Raw genomic sequence first — 23,059 nt, 5'->3', positions numbered from 1 at the left:
CAGCCTTTCCCGCCCCGAGAGGGGGAGGGGGGAGCACCCGACCTCACCGCGCTGGCTGCCAAGCTTCAGTTCGTACGCTAATGTCAACCGTGATAGACGCTTCTCTGGCCTCAATTTCCTAGGAGGTGTTTGCCTTGTGTCGCGTTCACTGCCGTGTGTTGTGTTATGCGGTGGCCAGGAGTACCTCATCAGTGCCGGGGCTGCATGCGCTTTGTGGCTGACTTCCCTAAGCGCCCTGTAAGTACTGCCCATCTTTCCTGGGGCGTTCGGGAACCATTCCCGTAGAGGTTCTTGCTGCTCAGCATTTGCCTCACCCTTGGGGCCAGCTGGGGCTTGGGGCCCTTGTTTGGCCCTGGGTAGGGACTGGTATTGTGCTGGTTAGGGCGTCAAGGTGTTGCGCGACCTGCCACCTAAGCGGCGACCGGTTTCTGTTGCCTCTGGAGACAGTGTACTTTAGCGGGGGTTTTCTTTTGTTTTTATCTTCAATTGCCTGGTGGAGGTCTGCCCAGTGTGGCTATAGTTCCACTGGTAGTGTTTGGTGGCCCTCTGCTAGGCCCCCGTGATTGTACACATCGCAGGAGTTTTCAGTGCTATCTTCTACCCTCTTGGATGAACCGGATTAAAGGACCCGAGAGCCATGAGGGCACTACGAGAGTCAACAACAACTACAAAGGAAGACTGACAACGAGAAAGCAGGAGACGAAGAGCATAGAGAATAGCATAAAGCTCTGCTGTAAAGATGCTAGTCTCCGGAGGTAAGCGACACATATAAGTGCGATCAGGAAAAACAACAGAGTAGCCAACACCATCCGCAGACTTAGACCCATCGGTGAAGACAGAAACGGAGCGGGAGTGAGAAGAAAAGTGCTCGAGGAAAAGGCGTTTTAGAACCGTAGGAGGGGTAAAAACTTTAGTGATGTGGGTGAAGGACGTACAAAACTGCGGAAGGGGGACTCTCCATGGGGGCAAAGAAGGAACAACACGAGGAGAAATATTAGGAATACGAAAGAGAATTCTGTAAGCGAGATAACCGGACAGAAAGAGGGAGGTGGTGAGGAGAAACAGGAACCGCAGGAGGGGTAAAAGTTAAAGCACGACAGAGGCGAGAGGAAGGATGTTGCAAGGATCGTGCAAGATAGCGAAGACAGTAGCGGTCGTCAACATACAAGCTGAGGACGGGAGTCAACGAAAGGCACCAGAGCTGAGGCGCAACCCAATATGGTGCAAAACATCAAGACGGCGAAGAGTAGAAGCAGACGAGTAAGCAGGGCAACCATAATCGAGCTTAGACAGGATGAGAGAGGAATGTAAAGCAAGGAGAGCGCGCCTATCCGCTCCCCAAGAAGTATGGGATAATACCCGAAGGAGGGTAAGGGCCTTTAGAGCACTCAACACGGAGGTAAGAGATATGGGGAGACCAAGACATACGAGTGTCAAAGAATAAACCCCAAAAGCTTCGCGGAATCTTTGTACTCAAGGAGATGACTATAAAGTAAGAGGGACGAAGAACGACCCGTTAGGGGAAATGGAAGGTCATCACAAAGCAAGGAGAGGGAGGGTAAGTCATAGTGGCTCAGCAGGGTGTACTCAAGTAAGGTGACGTTGAGCCCCCTTCTCAATTTGTAAGATCATTATCAGGGCGACTCTCCAGTGTGCATTGATTGCAGTAGAAGTATAATATATAACATTAATTATATATTAATGCCCGAAACGCATTGCGTAATAGTGGCTTTAGGCATTGTATGTACTAGCTCTATCTATATATCAATCCATTAATGTAACATCACTTGTATATATATACCTTACCTGAATAAACATCTGAATCTATTATTTTATCGAAGAGGAAGGGGAGAGGCGCTGCTACAATAAAATTTTACAACCCCTTCCCCTCCCAATACAGAGTACTGGATGAATGTGTGTATTTTATATTTATATATAAAATATATATATAATTTTTATTAATATTATATATTATATTATTATATAATAATAATAATTGTTGTAATTACTAATTATTACTTTTCCTGCGGCTTGGTCTTGAAGGAAGCCGACCTTGGGTGAAAGGTGTCTATTAATCTTGTTTAAATTACTAATCAAGCTGTCAATATAATCAATCAGAGCTTTAATATAACAATGTGCTTTAATATACTTACTTATCTCTCTCATCTCATTTTTCTCTTGTAATGTATCTTTATCATTTATCAATTCTGATTGAAATTACCTACTTAAAATTATCTGCTAGATTAAGGACCTGCCCGAAACGCTGCGCGTACTAGTGGCTTTACAAGAATGTAAATACTGTACTATCCAATGTATTCTCACAAACCCAATGTACCTTATTGTATATAAATAAATAAATAAATAAAAGAAGGCTGTGACGATCTGTCAGGAGCTCGTAGGTGCGGGACTCGGACGTCCACCTCCTGGGGCTCGTGCGGCTTAAGCTCTGCTTCAGGAGGCTGGGGTCGTTCTTGCCCTTGATGGGGTGGTTCTTCTCCGACCCCGACCACGGCGGTCTCCGGGTTTGGAGTCCCTGTGCCTTCTTTAATCAACTTCGAGGTTACCTCCTGAACTGGAGCCCCTAGGGTAGTTGGGTGGCAGCAACTCCTCCATATCAACCTACCCTGGCTTTGCGACCTTTAGAGGCCACTCCAGACCAACAACCAGGGCGCAACTCCATAGTCTCCTGAGACTGATGGATGCCTACTATACTATAATATATAATACACTGACACGCTGACTTCTAGTACCTCAGTGTAATGATCCGTGGGCACACACCCAACCGCAGAAGAGGTGGATGAGGTCTTCCAACAATGATTCCTGTGTGTGTTTTCTGTAAACTTTAACACATTGTAATAAAATTAACTATATAAATAAATCATATTGCATAAAAAAATGTAGCGATGGTAGGAGGAAAATATGCAGGGAGAACCTGTAAGGTCTTCTCTGAATACCTTTTATTCTCTTCTCCAAGGTTATGGGTCCCTACAATTGCACCAGAGGTGGTACTCCTATCTTATATTATGTACAGTATATATAAACAAAGTCAGTCACAGTACATCAATTTTGAGATTGTATTGAACAGACAAGTAACAGAATTAACATGTACTATAAATTAACAGGCTTCACAAATAAATTTGTATTATATAAGATTGTATCAAATTAAACCATCCTGCCTTAATTTCCATTTTAGATAATAATAATAATGAACAATTCCACAGGAGCCTTGATGAGGGTTCGAAGCTATGTGCTGAGTGTTCCCAGATGCACTCTAGCCAACTGTACCATGACATGATCAAAAGAATTACAATCTGGAGTGCTACTGCACCCACGAGGGTCCCGAAGCTTCCACTGAAGCCTAACCGGGATGTTACACAATTTCCCCCAAGCACTCGGGCTCTGTCAACCAGTAGTACTACCTCTGATGCTCCTACTTCAATGCACAGAAATCATATTAACATATGTCAAAGAACAAATGTTCTTTGATATATCACATTAATGTGATTTCTCTGTAATAATAACAGCAGCAGCAATTTCATTACGTTATTACTGTATAGAAAATTCCTGCTAATTTTACAGAACATAATGCAATGTTGGGAGTCGGACTCCAAGGCTCAAGACACCGGAACTAACTTCGTCATACTGTATATTGTCTGAAAATTTAGGATACAGTAGTGTTCCAGTAGCCATCATGTAGCAAGAAATAGTAACAAATGGGCATAAAACAAAGTTATTCTGTTTACTCTGGTTAAATGTAAAATTAATTATTGTACTGCATAGTACAGTACAGTACTGTCAGAACAAATATCGACATTTAGCATGCCACTTCACCATAAAAAGTTGCTCAAGGCTCTCTTCCATTAGGTCGCTCGGGCAGGGATGGGGCATGGACACACTGGATGCAAAGTAACTTCAGGCAGCATCCTTTAACCACATTTAAAATCAAATTAGAACGCCTAACAGCAAATTTATTTCCCACTGAATCATGAGCAACACATAAGCCACGTTTGTCTTAATCACTGCCTTAGATGCAAACTGCATTTGTACAGAAGAAAGCAGGGAAACCAGAGTAAGGCAGTGAAACAACTGCAGATGGGTAACCATTTTTGAAGTAGATTGTGTTTAAGGAAATATTTAGAATTTATAATAAAGTATGCTATACTGTAATTAATTTTTAATAATATTTCATATTAAATGCAGTATCAATTACTATTATTCAAATGGTATACATGTGAATGCACAACTGCATACACAAGTAGACGTTAACTATTAATTTTGAGTTAAATCTCTAGGATATTACAATATACATACAGCTGTACCCACTCAAAGATTTTTGCCAATCTTCAAAAACAAAAACAAAAATCAATCTTACAAATAACTAGTCAAATGGAAGAAAAATTTTAAAATTATCTAATTTACCTACTAACAATTTCTGTACAATAGATCATTCTCCTATCCATTTGCTCTGAGTTTACACAAAATTAACAGCACAAGCAATATTTCAACAACCATTTCTGACCAAACTGGTTCATCAGTTGAACCAATTATCAGCCCTAAAATGTACTTGTACTAATTCAACTCGCCAATCACCCGACAATACATTAAATTATGCTAAACATTCTCAACAATGCAGTTCTAATTACTGCCAGCACCATAGTTTGAGTGTGCACAAATGCCTTCCAACAATTTTATTTTCGTGAAAACAATTTCTGAAATGACATGAATGCTGCCTTTAACCCTTAAATGGTGCTGCTGTTTAAAAGTATATCGAGGTGTGTGACAAAAAATAATTGCCAAATTAAATTAGAAAAAAATCATATATGGCGACTGGAGCAGCATAATGATTAACTACATGTGCATGAAATTCTTATAGGATATGAAGAAATAATTCACAAATACCTTGACACCTATTTCTTGACAAGTTTCCCTGTTGAATTTGTGTTTATATTATATTCCTATAAGAGAGATTTTATAATGAAAGAGGTTATAAATACAAAGCCTAGTGGCTAATGACAAAATTATATTTATACCTAGAAACAATACTTTGGTAACCACAATTTTTGTTTTTTTCAAGAAATTTAGAAGCTATATATTTATTACACACAAGAACTCTTAGAAAAATCACTAACATTCATTCAGTAAATTACATGATGTACTATAATGAAACTCAATCAGCAATGAATTATAATAAGAGATAGTTGCCATTATTTTTGTTACAGTTTTTAAAAAGTACAATTAATTGTAATGCAAGAATTGAGCAATGTAAGCCAATACCATACCTCAAGTTCAGCATTGTGCAGAAGCAACACTACATGATAATGTACATCACCTGCATCTACTGATGGTAGATGCAGACAACTTTAAAACATTTGGTTATAAAGTTGTTGGTTTAACATCTGAGATGCTTTTATATATTTCTCTTTGCAATAATATAAGATCAATTCATCCATTATTGTGCATGATAAATTGTGTGGTTCTTCACTTGAATGCAGTAATTCACCGTATCACAGAGTAATTTGAAAATGTTCGCTTTTTATTTTTTAATATATTAATTTGCACTTCATTATGCAGTACTGCACAATAATTATTTTTGTTTTCAACAAAATTCAACACATGAATATTAGTATAGTTTAAAAATTAAATCAAATAGATTAGATTTTGTTACCAAATAATTATTAAAAGGCACCAAGCCTGGAAGGCTATTTAGCACCATTTACTACAAAAAAATAAACAAATTGGTATCATTTAAAATGCCAATATGAGAGCAAAAAATATACAAGACTTGAGAGGTCAAAGGTACAGTATGTGTCCGATTCAACGAGAAGTTTACGGAGAGACACATTACTTGAAGGAACATGGGAAAAGCAAGATTTCCAACTGCACTGAAAATCAAGACATTCTACGAGGAGGTGCATGACTGTTAGCAGGACAGTGCAGTTCTGACAAAGGTACAGGTCCTTTTTTGCTTTAAGTGCCCATGAGTTAATCATATGAAGGTCAATACATAATCTAGAAACGTTTCCTACTACCTGGTATAGTGGGAAGTCAATCATTACTGACAAGTTTAGTGCTAGGTTCAGTCAAGACTGCTGTAAACTTAATTGCAGAGCACAATTTTGTATAATTTGTAGGGTGTTTACTGGGTACAAATATATGTTAAATTGTTGACAGCAATGCCATTTCCCGTTTCTTTCATAATCATAAATCCCATCACATTTAACTTGCATTAAGAGGAACATTTTAAAATCTTTTAAACACACATACTGAACTGCAGGAAACTGTCCAACTTGGAAGCCAGCTGACATGCAAAAATATTTGACATGTTTCAGTATAAAATGTAATGCAAAAATTACCTAAGCATGTGTGGAAGACTGCACATGCATCACCGATTTATGGCAGAAACTGTGCACAGTAAGCAATATCAATTATGCAGCCTCTCTTATTCCTGTTACTTTCAGCAAGCACATATCCAAAATGGTGTCTTCCAAGATTAAAAAAAAAAAAATATTTGGTAACAACATGACTAATATCTGAAGATAGATACTGTACTGGTATCCTATTACTTAAAACTTAGTTACAATGTGAAGTTTCTCTTATAGAGCCTAGAAGCAAAATTACTCACAAGGTTACCATCTTAAATATTAAATTATAGAACATTTATAGTAAATACTGTACAAACAGCCAAAACCAATCTATTTTTGGGGGGAGGAGGGGGGGGGGAAGGAGGTTACCTTCTTTCACATTGTTGGGAAGAGCAAACCTGTCAGGCCAATGTCACCCAAGGCCAATAACTGACTTTCCCTAAGATGCAACCCACAATATTTGGCAAACTTTTAGGTACCTAGCTACAGCTAGGTGAACAGAGGCACCAGGGGAAAGGAATTGTACCCAAATGTGTCTGTTGTCCTGTATCGGGAATTGAACCCAGGTCCTTTCCGGGATGACCTAACAGCCGACCATTACACTAAAACTGTTTATGCTAAAATCATTGTAACTACAGTTAATAATCATAGAAATGCAGTACAATAATGAGTCCATTACATTGCATGACATTGAAAAACATATTCAGCTAACATTTAAAACTGCATAAAATTGAATGATACCATACAGTAATGTATATCATTTCAATTTCTAAACAATTACAGCACTCTACATCTTCACCTAATTCAAATATTTCATATATATCTAAGCATGCAGAAGTAGAAATAAAAATAAATGTTACAAACACATGTAATTTATAAATGTATAAATTGATGGTACACATAACAGGTTCATTCTTCATCACATAGCGGACAGAATTGTTAATGGAACGGAAGTCCAGGTAATCTCACTACCATCACATATCCCGAACAACTTATAAATAGTGCCCGATGACTAACCTCAACTCATTATACAACTTCTAAAACAAAATCGTTTCACAGCCTGATCCATGAAGAGTAATTTTGTACTGCAATTATCAAAAGAAAGACCTAGCCCATAACCCTGTAGAGCACAGAGTTACAAAATGTTCACAGAGTTCCCTAGATATCTACTCGAGCAGAAAGACAAAAGAAGAGAGATTTCAAAGAATTCAGATTCACCAAGGGTTTTATTGAGGGACAAATGACTTGAAGAAACATTGGGATATAAAAAATTTCATTCACCCTGAAAATCAGGACATTCTAAGTTATGATGCATGGCAGCAAGCAAGACTGCCAAGACTGTATATATACATATACATATATATATATACATATATATATATATATATATATATATATATATATATATATATATATATATATATATATATATATATATATATACATACACACATATATATATATATATTTATTATTATTATTATTACTATATTATTACTGTGCAAGGAACTCGATAAGAAATTCTAGGAGACCTTCCCATTAGAGCATGGAGAAGTTCCAGAGATAAGAGAGGGAATAGTTAACCAGGCGCCACTAGAGGAGTTTGGGATTACCAGTGGGGCAGTAAGGAAGCTTTTGCTAGAGTTGGATGTGACAACGACTATAGGCTTGGATGGAATTTCACCATAGATACTAAAGGAAGGAGCAAAAGCACTGTGCCTGCTACTCTACATGGTGTATAACAAATCACTGGTAACAGGTAAACTGCCCAAATTTGGAAGATGGCTAATGTAATCCCAATATATACAAGAAGGGGGACAGACAGGAGGCACTAAACTACAGGCCAGTGTCCCTAACTTGTATACCATGCAAGTTGATGGAGAAGAGTGTGCAGAAAAAACTAGTGGAATATCTGGAGCGAAAGAATTTTGTAACACAACAGCAGCATGGGTTCAGGGATGGCAAGTCATGCCTCACAAGATTAACTGAATTCTACGATCAGGCAACAAAAATCAGGCAAGGAAGAGAGGGGGTGGGCAGTCTGAATATTTTTGGATTGCCAGAAAGCCTTTGACATAGTTCTGCACAAGAGACTAGTGCACATAGTGCAATACTGTTGCTAGAGATACAGGCAGGAGTGAAAGGGAAGGTACTCCACTGGATAAGGGAATACCTAAGCAACAGAAGACAGCAAGTCACTGGGAGGGGGTGAGGTCTCAGATTGGCAAGGAATCACAATTGGATACCCAGAGGGATCAGTTCTTGGACCTACAGTATACTGTTTCTGATATATGTAAATGATCTCCCCGAGGGAATAGACTCATTCCTCTCATTGTTTGCTGATGATGCAAAAATTATGAGGATTAAGATGGAGGAAGATAGTATGTGGCTACAAAATGACCTAGCCAAACTGAATGAATGGTCCAACAAATGGCTACTAAAGTTCAACCCAAGGAAATGTTAAGGTAATGAAACCAGGCGGTGGAAACAGGAGACCAGACACAGGACACAGAATGGGAGACGAGGTCCTTCATGAAACGGACAGAGAAAGATTTAAGAGTTGATATCATGCCAAACCTGTCTTCTGAAGTCCACATAAAAAAAAAATCAGCAGCAGCATATACAAGGCTGGCTAACATCAGAACTGCCTTCAGGAACCTGTGTAAGGAATCTTTCAGAATCTTGTATACCACATATGTAAGACCAATCCTGTAGTATGCAGCCTGTACCTTTGTCAAGCACAAGACTAAGTTGGAAAAAGTTCAGAGGTATGACAGGAGGAGTCTCAGAACTAAGAGACATGAGTTATGAGGCAAGGCTACGTGAAATCACCTCACGTTGCTGGAAGACAGGAGAGCTTGGGTGGACATGATCACTACCTACAAAATTCTCAGAGGAATTGACAGGGTAGATATAGATAAACTGTTTATCTCGGGTGGTATGCGAACAAGGGGGGGGGGGGAGGAACAGGTGGAAACTGAGTACCCAAATGAGCCACAGGGACATTACAAAGAACTTTTTCAGTGTCAAGAGTAGTTAACAGATGGAATGCATTAGGCAGTGATGTGGTAGAGACAGACTCCATACACAGTTTCAAATGTAGATATGATAAGAGCCCAGTAGGCTCAGGACATAAGCCCAGTACATCAGTTGATTGACAGTTGAGAGGCGGGACCAAAGAGTCAGAGCTCAACCCCCACAAGCACAACTAGGTAAGTACACATTTATGTACTGTGAACTGCATACTTTGTCTTTAAATTCATTCCATGTAGCAGAAAATTACTTCCTAAAGACCAAGAGCAGAAATATAGCAACATATCTTTTATTTTGTTCAAGAATAAATGTTCACAGTATTCTTTTACTCAAGAATATATTGTGTGGAATCCATACAATATATAAAACGCATTTTGTTGTATATATTGTGTGAAACATACTCGTAATTGCAACATCAGGCTACACGTCATTAAATATGAGTAAAAACTTGTGCAAAAGTATAGAAGAAACCCAGCATTGAATGTAATGAAACGGCATTTTCTGGGTGAGCCCTGGAGGCTCCCTGGAGCTATAGGACTGATATACGCTATATTAATCTGGGCTTCAATCAATGGAGTTCTGCCTACCGGGGACCATGAGCTAGAACCTGGCCCGCTCAGATAGGCTCAGGGAACAATAGCCTATGGAAACCCCCCCCCCCCCCCCCATGTGTTTGGGAGCATTCCATGTCTGCCATCGACCAGGGTTAGGCACCCAGAAAGGTAGGCATAACAAAATAATCCTCACTTGGTAAGAAATTGCAACTGAAAACAGAACAGATTAACATAACTCCCCAAAAAAACATAAGGAAACAAGCCGAGGAGCCCTGCGCCCTTGAGCCGGCTACTTACACCTCAGTTCGGTGGCTAAGCATCAAAAACGAAACCGCCGACTGGAGGGTGGGAGTGTGCCAGGCAGCCTCCGGGGCTCACACAGAAAATGGCGTTTCATTACATTCAACGCTAGTTTTCTGTAGGGAGCCCCTTTAGCTCCCTGCAGCTACATAAGCAAAGATAAGTAAAAAAGGGGGGGAGGACATACCTAGGAGGCAGCCACACCGCATGCCTCAACTCGAAGATGAGACAACTGGCTGCAACTGTGACCCAAGGCAACCCAGGAACAACTCGGACCAGGAACAGTCACCAAAAACGGGCAGCCAGGACCCTGTTCGACTGCCAAACCCCCTGTGCCCGAACATCAGCCCAAGACATGTTCTCAAACACAACGGCTAGAGCAGCAAACTACAAACATCACGGGCACGATGATAGACCGCAGGCTGGCTAGACTCAAGAACACTGCAGACGCCCTGAGAGACCTAAGCCCCCGAACAGAGAATGAGGGAAACAGGAACAACCAAAAGCGAGTCCACGGCCACAGATGCTGAGGTGCGCAACCAATGGCGCCAAGCCACAACTGCACACAACACATGATGCACCCCCATCCTGACCAACCAAACATCAATAATCTAAGGGCCCCTTACAGAAGCCCGCCTTCATGTTCTTCGCCAGAAAAGGAGGAGATGGCAGCATCCGAACAAAATTACCACCAGGACCGAAAGAGCAAAAATCTCTGTGCCGGAGGAGAGCAGGAAGCTCACTGACCCGAACCCCAGAGTAAACAAAGAAGCCATAGTGCCACCCTGGTGACCAGGCAGGGAAGCACCCACAGAAGCAAAATGGCCACCAAAACAAAAGGAGACGTTTCTGACGTAAGGGAGATGAAATTATGATAACTAATGGGGGAAACTAAAGCAAATGGGAATGAGGGACGAAACCCCTGCCCAGAAGGCACAAGGCCTACGCATTGGCAAACAGCCCTAGAATTGTTAGTGGGCTCCCCCGGCAACCCTCAACAGAGGCCCCAGGGCAGAGCCGCCATCAGCCTAGAAGAAAGGCAGAGTCCAAGGGAAAGGCAACAAGAAGGGGGCCCTGCTGGTAAGGCTCAGAAGCCTTGGCGGGAGGAGCAGGCTCAAAGGCCTCCATCCCGCAATGAATGGGGCAGTCCCCCAAGCTGCCCAAGTCTCACCACCAATTAAACCCTGCCTCGACTCCAAAACCCTCAGACTTCAGAGAGCCGGCAGAAGAGGGGGAGGGGAGGGGAGGGAGGAGCAGAGGAACCACAACAGCTGGGAAAGGACCCAGGGGCAGGCTGAACCAAGGTCGAAGCGACCAATGCCCCCAAGTCCGACCTAACCAAAACGGGGCAGCCCCGGAGCATTCGAGCAGGCAACCAACCTAGAGCTTTGCAATAACCTAAACCAACCAAGCAACACGACAGCCACTTGTCCCCCCCCCCCCCAAGATCTTCCGAAGAAGAAAGGGTAAACTGGAGAATGAGCGGGGCACAGAACCCACTCGACCCCAGGTTGAAGGTGTCAGCGACCCCACAAACAGCATGATGGAGGTAAAACTGGTAATTGTCACTCTGAGACAAAGGAACGAACAACCTGCAAACTTGCACAAGGCAAGATGGGACTCAAAAGATACATCCATGGGTCTGCCAAGCCCCACTAGGTCGCATAGGGGGTTTTGCCTACTGGAAGACCAGACAACGGTGCTGCAAAGCCAGTTGAGCCCTAAGAGTGTCAACAAGAGGGAAGAGGACTAAACTGGACCCCTAGGAAGTGTACAAGCACGGGGGCCCCTAGAGGGGGGCCATCAAAAACATCATATGTGGACTAATAGTCAGACCAGGCAGACCCCCTCCAGGCAAGAAACAAAAAGAAAAAGAAAAACCCCACAAAAGCACAACAGCAACAGGAGGAACTGGGAACACAGTCGTCGCTAGGTAGGCGTACTGCACAGCACCTTGCCACCCCATCCAGCAATAACACAACTTCTTACCCAGGGCCAAACAAAGGCCATGAAACCCCAGCTGGTCCCAAGGGCGGGGTAAATGCTGAGCAGCAGTAACCCCTACGGAAGTGAAGGTTCAAAAGCTCTAGGGAAGGCAACCACTAGAACCCAAGGAAAGTACTTACAGGATTCTTAAGGAAGGTAGCCCTAAGTGCATGCAGTCCCAGTACACTGTTACTCCTGGCCAAACACCATAAACAACAAGAAATACCACAAGAGCACAAAATCCTGCAGGAAACTGAGTTGACAAGAGCCCCAGAGTGCTTCAGCCTACGAACTGAGGTGGGAGTAGCCGGTGTGGGGGTCCGGGATTTCCCCCTCCTCCTCCCGGGGAGGCGAGGGCTGCGTGGACAAGCGGTGTAGTGGTAGTGAGTGACGTTTGCTTGTTTCCCTGTGTTTTTGGGGGAGTTCTGTTTCTCTGTTCGGTCTTCAGTTGCAATTTCTTACCGAGTAGGGGTCTTGTTTTGTTATAAATACCTTTCTGGGTGCCTAACCCCAGTCGATGGCAGACATGGAATGCTCCCAAACACATGAGGGTTTCCATAGGCCATTGCTCCCTGTACCTCTTTGAGGGAGCCAGGTTCTGACTTCTGGTCCCCAGTAGGCAGAACTCCTATGACTGAAGCCCCAGATAGAGTATATCAACCTGATAGCTCAGGGAGCCGAAGGAGCTCCCCACAGAAAAACAATAAAAAATTGTGGCTAATAAAACCTATTAGCATACTGCACAGTATATTAAAAAGATCAGGCATGAATGAATTGTGGTGATAATTAATCCTTACAAATATTAAAACAATTAAAAATACACTTATCTATTTAATAAATTCCATATAACCAGTGTTGAATGTAGCAAAATGTCACTTTCAGGCAAGGATTTGGTGACTCCCTGAAGGTATCTCACTGTGATAGTTCCCCTTACTAAGTCACATACAATATTTCTATGCGTAAGTATCCACTAGGAAAATGTAACGAAAGTTCCAAACCTTTTCGTGTTTCAACACATTATCAAGGAGATATAACCAAATCGCATGTTTTTTGTGATTATTCTGCAGTACAGTACTATGTCTGAACCAGAACCTAACCCTCCCCACCTTCTCACAAAAGCACATGGAGCAGAGACTTGGTACAATCACCATCACCAAAAAAAAAAAAATCCAGAAAGTAGCAAAACAATACAGACAACTGCAAGGTTCAAAGAAAAAGCAGTGAACCAAACGACTGCAAATTATTCAATCTCGCCCATATAATTTACTCAAGACTACTTCGAACCCCCTAGTTGTGAATGGTCGCCAGCAGGTGGTAGTACCAAGGGTAGTTCCAGGCTTCTGTGCCCTCTTGGCCTCAGTCTGGAGCTGACAGACCAAGAACCAATGCACTTAGCAGGAAAAAGAAGGAACCAGGGAACCACTGAGGTCCTACCAGAAGCAGACATTTCATTACATTCAAAACTGGTTTTCTGGAGGAGCACTCAGTGGCTCCAGAAACTACCTTACAACAGAGAAAACAGAAAACATGGGATTAAGCAAGAGAAAAGGAGAGCAAAAATGACACTCATAAAAACAAAACACCAGGACGGGAAACCTGATCTAGGGCAAAACAAGCCTGATAGAGTTCAGAGAAATCAACCAGGTAATGAGTTGCCAGGACTCTGTCAAGCCTCCAAAACCCCCAAGCACAAATAGCACCCCACAACATGTTATTGAACACACTAGCCAAAGCTGCAAACTTGCAAATATCATGGGTGCGAGGGTAACCACACATTGGCCAAAGTTAATGACACTAGACAACCTAAGAAATGTGAGCCTTAGAACAGGGAACCAGATCTGCCGCAACCAGGCAACAAATGATGCATCCCTGGTTGGACAAACTAAGCATCAACCACCAAAGGACCCCTCCAGGAAGCCAACCATCTCATCCTTTACTAGAAAAGGATTTACTCATCCTTGGCAGTAAATTAAACAAAAATGCCCACAAGGGCTGATGGAACAGAACCTACATCTCCAGAGAGCATGTAGCTTCCCATCGTGAAAATTGGAGGCCAGAGTCTTTAGAGGAGTATCCAGGCCGAAGGGGCATTCTTTCCTGCCCTCAGTTCATAAAACACCAATAGTTATTAAGGGACCAAGATGGCTCAGAAGGAGCATGTGCCAGTCAGAGGTGAAAGAAAACTTGATAAAACTTGAGAAATAGTTCCAAGAAAACTTCTATGTTAAATGCCAGCAAAAGTGGCTCCGCCAAAGCCGAGCGAGAAGAGGCAATAGCATGAGGCATGAGATGCCAGTCGACAAACAACAAAGACAAAGAATACAAAACCACTAGAACAGGCACAGAAGAAATACAATGATGAGAGACAGAGATGAAAGGAGCACCAGGAAACTTCATACTGGCACCATGATGACAGACACAGGTGAAACTCCATCAACTCTGCGACCTGCGCACCATACAAATGGTGGTAGATCCACCTCAAAACCTTCAACCACATAGATTGGCAGAGAAGGTTGAACCAGCAATGTACCTTGTACAAAGTATAAGGTACATTTCACTGGGTCAATTTGCTGAAAGAGGAAGAGCTGCAGAAAAATGTCCGGGTTTGGACACCAAGCCACGAGAGCCAGAAACGAAGACCGAGCTGACCACCAAGGAGCATCGACAGTCCACTCTGGAAAAAACCCACATACCATCTGTGAGATTGCTTGACCCTTCATGCATGTGAACTGCACAGACAACCATAACCCGAGAAGTCACAAGGCGAGTTAAACGAAGAGTACAACTCCAAAGGTGAAAGGACTGAAGCAGCCCCCGCAGTTCAGTGAATTAACCACTGGGAAGCAGTCAGAATGGAGTTGGAGAACAAAGCACCGAGGAAGATAATCCCTCTAAAGGCCTGCCACACTGCCACAAGTTCACACATGTTGAATGCCCAAAGGACTGGACCCAACCAACATCCCTGGGAGGCTTATTGAGCCCTAGTAACAAAACCCATCCCTTGGAGAGGGAAGGTAACAAAACCACTGGAGAGCCAAGGAGACCGTGAATACATTGAACAATGGAGAAAGGATGATGCCACGAAACTGAACCCCAAAATGTTTGAGGAAGCTTACGCAGGGCAAATGGGGCTCAAACCTGATGGTCCGAATATTGGTGAAATGGGCGAAATCCAGGGAATCGGTACAACTTCTGAAGCCAAACCCTGCCCAGGCAAAACACCATGCAGGCAAAGTTGAGACTGCCACACAACTGCCTGATCAACCACAGACAAACCTGGGACTGGTCCAACACCAAACAGTACCTTTCACCCAAAAGAAACAATTTAACAAACTTCAAATACAATTTATTTTAATTCAGTATGTTGTATAGGACTAACAAATGGACAATTTATTTTGTATTATTAAGTACTGTACCATCTTGATACAGTACTTCAATTCAAATACATAATAAAGCTCTCAAAGTATTTGAGGCCTGTTCTCACAAGCAACTAACTGGTCAGCTATTCCAAGCCTGTTACCATAGCCAGACTGCACAACAAGCATCAATCTTTCCTTCACATAACCTAATATCTTTAGTACAGCAAGGCCAATTTTCATATTAATCATTTACTTCTGCTTGTCTTTTCATTTGAATTGTTATTCAAAATTTGCAATACCATTCAGTACTGGAAACTCATTAAGCTACCTTAACATTTGCTGCTCTGAACCCTTAATATTTAGAACTTCGTGGTGCTTTTTGTTTATTTTACAGAACATTGCATGTGTTCCATTCATAAAATACTTGTTACTTGTGCACTTCTTCCTCAAAGATGAAACTCACTTTTATTTGTCAGCCCACTTTGGAGATTTCAAATACTGCACCTCCCAGAAAATATGAACTTTAATAAAAATACACTACTCCAATTGAGAGATATAGTGCACACACACACCTCTGTGCTGTTTATGGTTAGGCTTAAGATATATATACTGTATATGCTTATGCTGGGAATTAAATTAATTTTATCTTAAAACAACCGTGCATATTTTTTAGTTAAAAATATATTGTTTAACCATCTACTGACAGTACAGTACATCTATAGTGATATTTACTACTATCCATGAATGTAATCCAAGCAGTCTTCTTCCCTCACCTTAAATAATTACATGTACATCATATCTATGCAATACAGTACATTACTTTTAAGCAAGCTTTTCCCTGACATTTTCTGTCTTTCTTCCAACACTTTGTCTGCTCTAGCACTGCTCCTACCTTTTCTTCCCATCAATGTTCTCATGTCACTACTATTCTTGCATACACACTTTCTGTAGGCTGGCATATAGGAACAACGACAAAACAAAACAGTCACCCCCAAAAGTCAGGACATTCAACCGAAAGATGGATGACTATGAGCATAACAATGCAATCTGGACGGTGTTCCATTACAAGAGTTAGTCCTGTGTGACCGACATGTAACTAAGCCAATGACATTTCCATCTTCCTATTACAAAGTGGCGAGAGATTTTTGTTATAAATTGGGCCAACAATTAAGTATGTACATGCGATACTCATTGACACATTAACCTAAATGTATAGTTGACTGGAAAAATTGTGTCAGGCCATTCAAGTGGCACTTGTGCACTGTTCCTAAACTAACATACGGTACTAGGTACTCATATGTTGAGCCTCAACATCGTCAAACACTGATGCAGCCCCAGTTCAAACAATCCAATATTCAGTGGTTAATATTCTACAGATAAAGTATTATACATCTGCTTGAAAATATGAGAGAAGAGGAAAAATAAAATATCGCTTCCAAACATATGACTTTGTCAAATTAAATCTTAGATGTAGTGTGATTAAGGAATCACATGTGTATTCCTTAAAAAAAAAAAGAAAAAAAGAAAAAAAAAGAAAAAAAAATGCCTATATTCCACCATCCTCACCTACATAAGATTAACTGTACATTTTAAATAAGCTACATACCCCTTTAATTTTCTCATACATTAATTATCATCATTACTTCATTTTCCATTTACATGGGGTGGGAAGACATCAACCTTAAGAAAATGGGGAATATAATGAAAGAAAGTTACATACAGTATATTCATAAAACAACAATCATGCACTTCTCCATTCACTGTCATGCACACTACAGAAAATCACGGATAAACACACACACACACACACTGCCATAACAGCAGTCACCTACAGCAGCACCAGGGTACAATGCTCCTTGTCAACTGGCATATACACAAATAAACAAGTACATTCACTCCCACCTTACAAAACCTCTCTCACACCGTCTTACCTCTCACCATATTCCATGCATCGCTCACTCTCAATCCCCACTTCCTCTCTCACACTCGATCATCATGTCCATCATAGTCTTTTCGTTCACCATACTCTGAAATTCACTTTAATACACATAATTCACCAGTCCACCATAATCCATTCAGTTGGCATGTCCAAACCATTTTGGTATGTTCTCCTGTATCTTGCCATTTATCAACATTTGTACTGCTAATTCCTCCAGATCATCTTTACTATATCTATTCTAATACCATACATACTTCTCAGATTTTTCCATTTCTACTGCTCTAAATCTTAATTATTTTCATATCACATACCATTGTTTCCCATCTGTCCACAGATCAAGCCCTCTGGTTGTATCTTGTTGTTTCTCACCGGGGACTTGATTGCACCAGACACCTTCCTTCCTTGGCTTCCCTTACTCTCAACCTCTCTTCACTACCATAACTTCACTTTCTTTTCACAGTTACTTTCAACATTTCTCTCTTATGTTTAACTAGTCAACATTTCTCATTATACTAAAAGAACTGTATCATATACATACAATCAATCTGGCATACTCCAGTTACAGCACATGTATACTAGGTCAATACCTTTCTCTAATATTCTTAGTATTCAGTATAGAAAAACCAAAGTGACATCACACAACCCTAGCATACACCTACATTAACATCCAGCCAGTCACTTATTACAAAACTCTTGCACCTGCACTACTTCCTACATAGAATCATTTCTCAGCATTTAACAGAACTTGGGTAACTCATCTCATGGTCATCACTCTCCCACATCCTTCCTTGTTAACTTCCTCTTCTGCTTTTTCCAAGCTCATACACACCTTAACAATCTTCTTCACATAATAATGTACATTACCTCAGATAATACCATCTTGGTTTAAAGATAAAAGGATTAATTGCTAGCAACTTTCCCAAACTGCTTTAACAAAGCATATTAGTCATGTGCAGATACACTTGAGTACTGACAATAACATTTTGTCTCTCTTTAGTTTCAAGCCATATCATCTAGTCAAGACAACCTTTCCTTCTACTGTAAAATCAGCAACAATTTACGTAGAATATACCTCCCTCCTGTTAACCTCGGTTAACAGGAGGCAGTTCCTGTTAACCTCGGTTAACAGGAGGCAGTTCCTGTTAATAACTCCCTCAAAAGTACCTCCACAACTCCTTTATAACCATAATTAAAAATTTCAAGATTCTAAAAGCTCTTCAAACATGTTGTTCAGGCACTTTCTACCCTAGTACTGTAATATAAAATTTATTAATACTGTACATCCATCCTTTACTGTACATAAATTTTTTTTTACAGAAAAACATAACATCAGACAAAGATTCTACAAGAACCAGTCTTCTCTTAATATACAAAGCATCATACATGATAGAAATATTTCTTAAGATACTTTAACCCTACATTAGTACCCTGGAGTGTTTCAACTTCCCTCCAAGCATTAATCCTCACATTTCACAGTTGGCAACAATAATATTTCAAATCTCTCTAGTACCTTACTGAATCACTGAGCGAGACCCAAAGTTCCAGCAATCCTGCTCGAGTTAGAGGAAGAATCATTTTCTTCCTCTTGGAGAGTACAGGAAACCACAGAAAACACTGCACAAATGCTTAAGTTAAACTCAAAGACATATCATGTACCAACATGTCATGCACAATACAAAAGATCGACAAATTTATGTTAAATTACTTAAAACTATAAAGTAATTCTTTGTCATTTATTTTTATGTTGGTGTGAGCAAACACCCCCGGGTACCTACTAATGAAGTCTGAACAACCAATTGTATTTTGTTTATATAGGAGTTAACAGCATTTCATTTACAAAACAATAATCATAAAAGTGAAAACATAAGCTAACCATACTTACACTTTCAATCTAACAAAAATAACAAAAACATTATGAATAACAATTATTTCCTTGTATTCCTCATTGACAAATTTGTTTAATAAAAATCCAAATGAGGTAAATTACACTTTGACCATGATTGATTCCAAAATCCATCTCTCCCTTTGCTATGCAAGTGCAAAATACATCTCAAAACAGTGCAAGCACCAAGCAATCCATCCAAATAAAAGGAAAAAGTAACCAAAATATCCAGTGAATATTGAATAAGAAATTTATATGTATTACATAAAATATTTGCAAAACCCTAATCACATTTTATTTGATCCACAACTACAATGACGTGTTTCTTGGCTTGCTTTTCACATGGATACCTTAGTACTGTGGAAATGTTGTAATTTTATATCATATAATCTTTGTATAAAGAGTTCACAAACTTGGGGCAACAACATAAATCTAACATACTTACTGTGTATAACAGTAAAAGTTCATCCTTTAAATTATTTTCAACATGCTGTTGCTTTCTGGTATTAAAGACAAATCAAATTGACAATTGCATCACATAGCATTTCAATAAAAATAAAGTATGAATTTAATCAAATTTTAATGAAAAATATAAATTCAGTTTTGACTATTTCCTGGTTCTCCAATGATACTGATGGCTCCTGCCCCTTCAATCACTTCATTTCCAAGATAATATTGGAAAAAAAGAACAGATGCTACATTTAACAACTTCACTGAAGCTTCATAAAGTTGGGTGGGAGGAAGTCGAGGTTGATATCAGTGAAGTCTGGTTCTGGCAGGTTATCGAGGATGTCGGGATAATCAGTGTCGTTGTAGGGCATTCTGTGTGGAGAGAGAAATGTGTCAGTCACAACACAGCAGCAGCAGCAGTGAGAGTTACAACCCACCACCACCACCACCACCACCATTACCACCACCACCATACACACCACAACCAGCACCATTAACTAAAAATTATGAGCCTTCAAATTAATTTGACTTCATGTATCTTTAATCCCACATCAGTTATCATATGGTTAATCTTATTACAACCCTGTCAAACTTGCAAAAAGTTTGGATGAAATGTTTTCTACTAGACTACATAATGAAGAATGAAGAGCCAAATCCTCAAAACAAGTAAGTTTTGAGCAGAAAGTTATTCTTGTATCTTCAGTTGCTGTGTCTATCAAAATTATTCCAAAGTTGTCATTAGTTAACTTGGCAACACCATGATTAACCATGATATTTTATTATCATTCTGCTGTAGGTCCATGAGAACATAACAGGGGGATACAGATTTTTTAGGGGAAAAAAATGGGCTCAAAACTGTCAAGGAAACCTACTGAAGCCATCAGAGGAGAGTATATTTTGACACCTAACATATTTACAAATTCTGCAACAATAATAGTAAAGGATAAATTTAAATGATTAGGGCAAAATACTGGAATGTCAGTTAAATTCTAAGTATAACAACTCTAAAAGGACTTTATGGGATTGTAGTTGCAGCATCAAGCTCATACTGCTAGGGAAGGGATGTGATGGGCTTGCCAGGCTAAACTACTGTATATGTTAGCACGTTTCAGTGGTCAGCACTCCGTAATGGCACCTAAGTTTTCCGCTATTTATATACAAAAGTTACAAAACTAAGTTCAGATGCATTTTTGTTGTTGTTCCTACCATGCTGGCTGTGGGGATGATACTGATAGGTCCAAAAGTGGGAAGAAGGGAGCCATTGAACTGCACTGGCCAGACTCACTCACTCATTACACTTAGATGAGCTTTAGATGATTATGCAAAATCTGCCACAAATGTCAACAAAAATGTATCGGCTACTCTTGATAATTGTGACAAATGACAAATGTTGCTACAATAGACAATAACTAGTCCAACATTGTGCCAGAGTTAAGCAACTGAGAATGGCACTAGTGCATTATGGCCACAATTATGTACAGCATGCAGGGTACCCTCTCCCCACTTATGAGCAAACTGATCCAAGTCAACAGAGGGAAAGAATCTGCAGCTCTTTGCTGAAAGGATAGACATAGATTCTGCTGTACCCATTGTCACTATATTTACGAAGAGTTATTTAGCACTTTATTGGGCTCATACATACAAAACAAAAACTCTGTTGACTTGTTTCTACTGCTTGTGACTGACAGATTCTCTATCCTCTAAGCAAGTGCTGCACATGGAATGTCACAACACTGGACACTTCAACTTTACCACAACACCCAGAATAATCATTTTATAAAGTGCCTAAATGATACGGTATCAAATTTCATGATAACTTAATTTTGTCTTTCCAATTCCAGTCATGCCACAATCACAAAATGCTAGAAACATTAAAAAATATACATTGATGTAAGAGTTTGGGATATAAAAGGTAAGGGTTAGAACAGCATGCTGTGAGTCAAATGTTTATTCCAAATTACAGCATAGCTTACATATACATATACATATATATATATATATACTATATATATATATATATATATATATATATATATATATATATATATATATATATATATATATATATATATATATATATATTATATAGTCCACAAACAAAACTGACAGCTTATTCAACAACAACTCAATCTGACCTAAATGTTCATTTTGCAAAGCTGTATATATTCTAAAGATAATTTTACTACAAAATATTTTGATAAAAAAAGCATAAAAAGCAGCATAAATGTTTGGCACGGACATAATATACACAAGTTGAAATAATAAAAATTTGCAAGTGATAAAAAACAAAATATTGGCAATATAAAAATATGAGATGCACATATATATATACTATATATACTGCATGTGTGTGTAGTGTGTGTGTGTGTGTAGTGTGTGTGTGTGTAGTGTGTGTGTGTAGTGTGTGTGTGTGTAGTGTGTGTGTGTGGTGTAGTGTGTGTGTGTGTGTGTGTGTGTGTGTGTGTGTGTGTGTGTGTGTGTGGTGTAGTGTGCGTGTAGTGTAATGTGCGTGTGTGTGGTGTAGTGTGCGTGTGTGTGGTGTAGTGTGCGTGTGGTGTGGTGTAGTGTGCGTGTGGTGTAGTGTATGTGTGTAGTGTGTGTATGTGTGTAGTGTGTGTATGTGTAGTATGTGTAGTGTGTGTATGTGTAGTATGTGTAGTGTGTGTATGTGTGTGTGTATTTAATTTCCTTAAGTATTTTTGTATTTAGTAATATTATACATCTTGAGAAGGATAGATTTACAGATCAGTAGGATGGATATTTATAGACAGGAAAGAGGTGAAGTAAGGTTAGGTAAATTTCTTAAAAGAGATAATGGATATTAAATCAATAACGTATTAGTGAGAAATGTTAATCAATGATCCTACTCAAATAGCCCTTTAACTGATCAATCAAAAATGGATATACAAACCACTGCTAATTTTCAAATTACAATATTTTTGTAATCTGTACTAAAGCAGATGCAATCATGTTCCTATTCAAAATGCTTTTGCAATTCATTATTGAAGAAGCAATCTCCCAATCAATTTGGTGAGAAGTTTCTGACAAATGAACAAACGAAGCATTAGACAATTGGCCGTGTGTTACAGAGTACAGTATTTATGTTGCGAAATTTTAAATCTCAAATCTTTAGATGTTTGCCCTACACAGAATTTATTACTGTCTTTACAAGGGGTATTTTGTAAATACCTTGT

The 23,059-nt window shown here is 39.8% G+C and overlaps 1 protein-coding gene across 5 annotated transcripts in view; it reads right to left on the bottom strand.

Moving 5' to 3' along the window:
- Positions 1-15,565: 15,565 nt before the first annotated feature.
- Positions 15,566-23,059, bottom strand: part of Stat92E (Signal transducer and transcription activator Stat92E) — an 83,823-nt gene continuing 76,329 nt past the window's right edge. For all 5 annotated transcript variants that reach the window (XM_045743279.2, XM_045743278.2, XM_045743277.2 and 2 more), the window contains one exon: positions 15,566-20,237. In XM_045743279.2, the coding sequence (XP_045599235.1) occupies positions 20,126-20,237 (112 nt within the window). In that variant the 3' untranslated portion in view covers positions 15,566-20,125. The remainder of the gene's footprint in view (positions 20,238-23,059) is intronic.

This window comes from Procambarus clarkii, chromosome 31 (genome assembly GCF_040958095.1).
Source record: "Procambarus clarkii isolate CNS0578487 chromosome 31, FALCON_Pclarkii_2.0, whole genome shotgun sequence".
NCBI lineage: Eukaryota > Metazoa > Arthropoda > Malacostraca > Decapoda > Cambaridae > Procambarus > Procambarus clarkii.
This window is presented reverse-complemented; position numbering and strand designations above follow the sequence as displayed.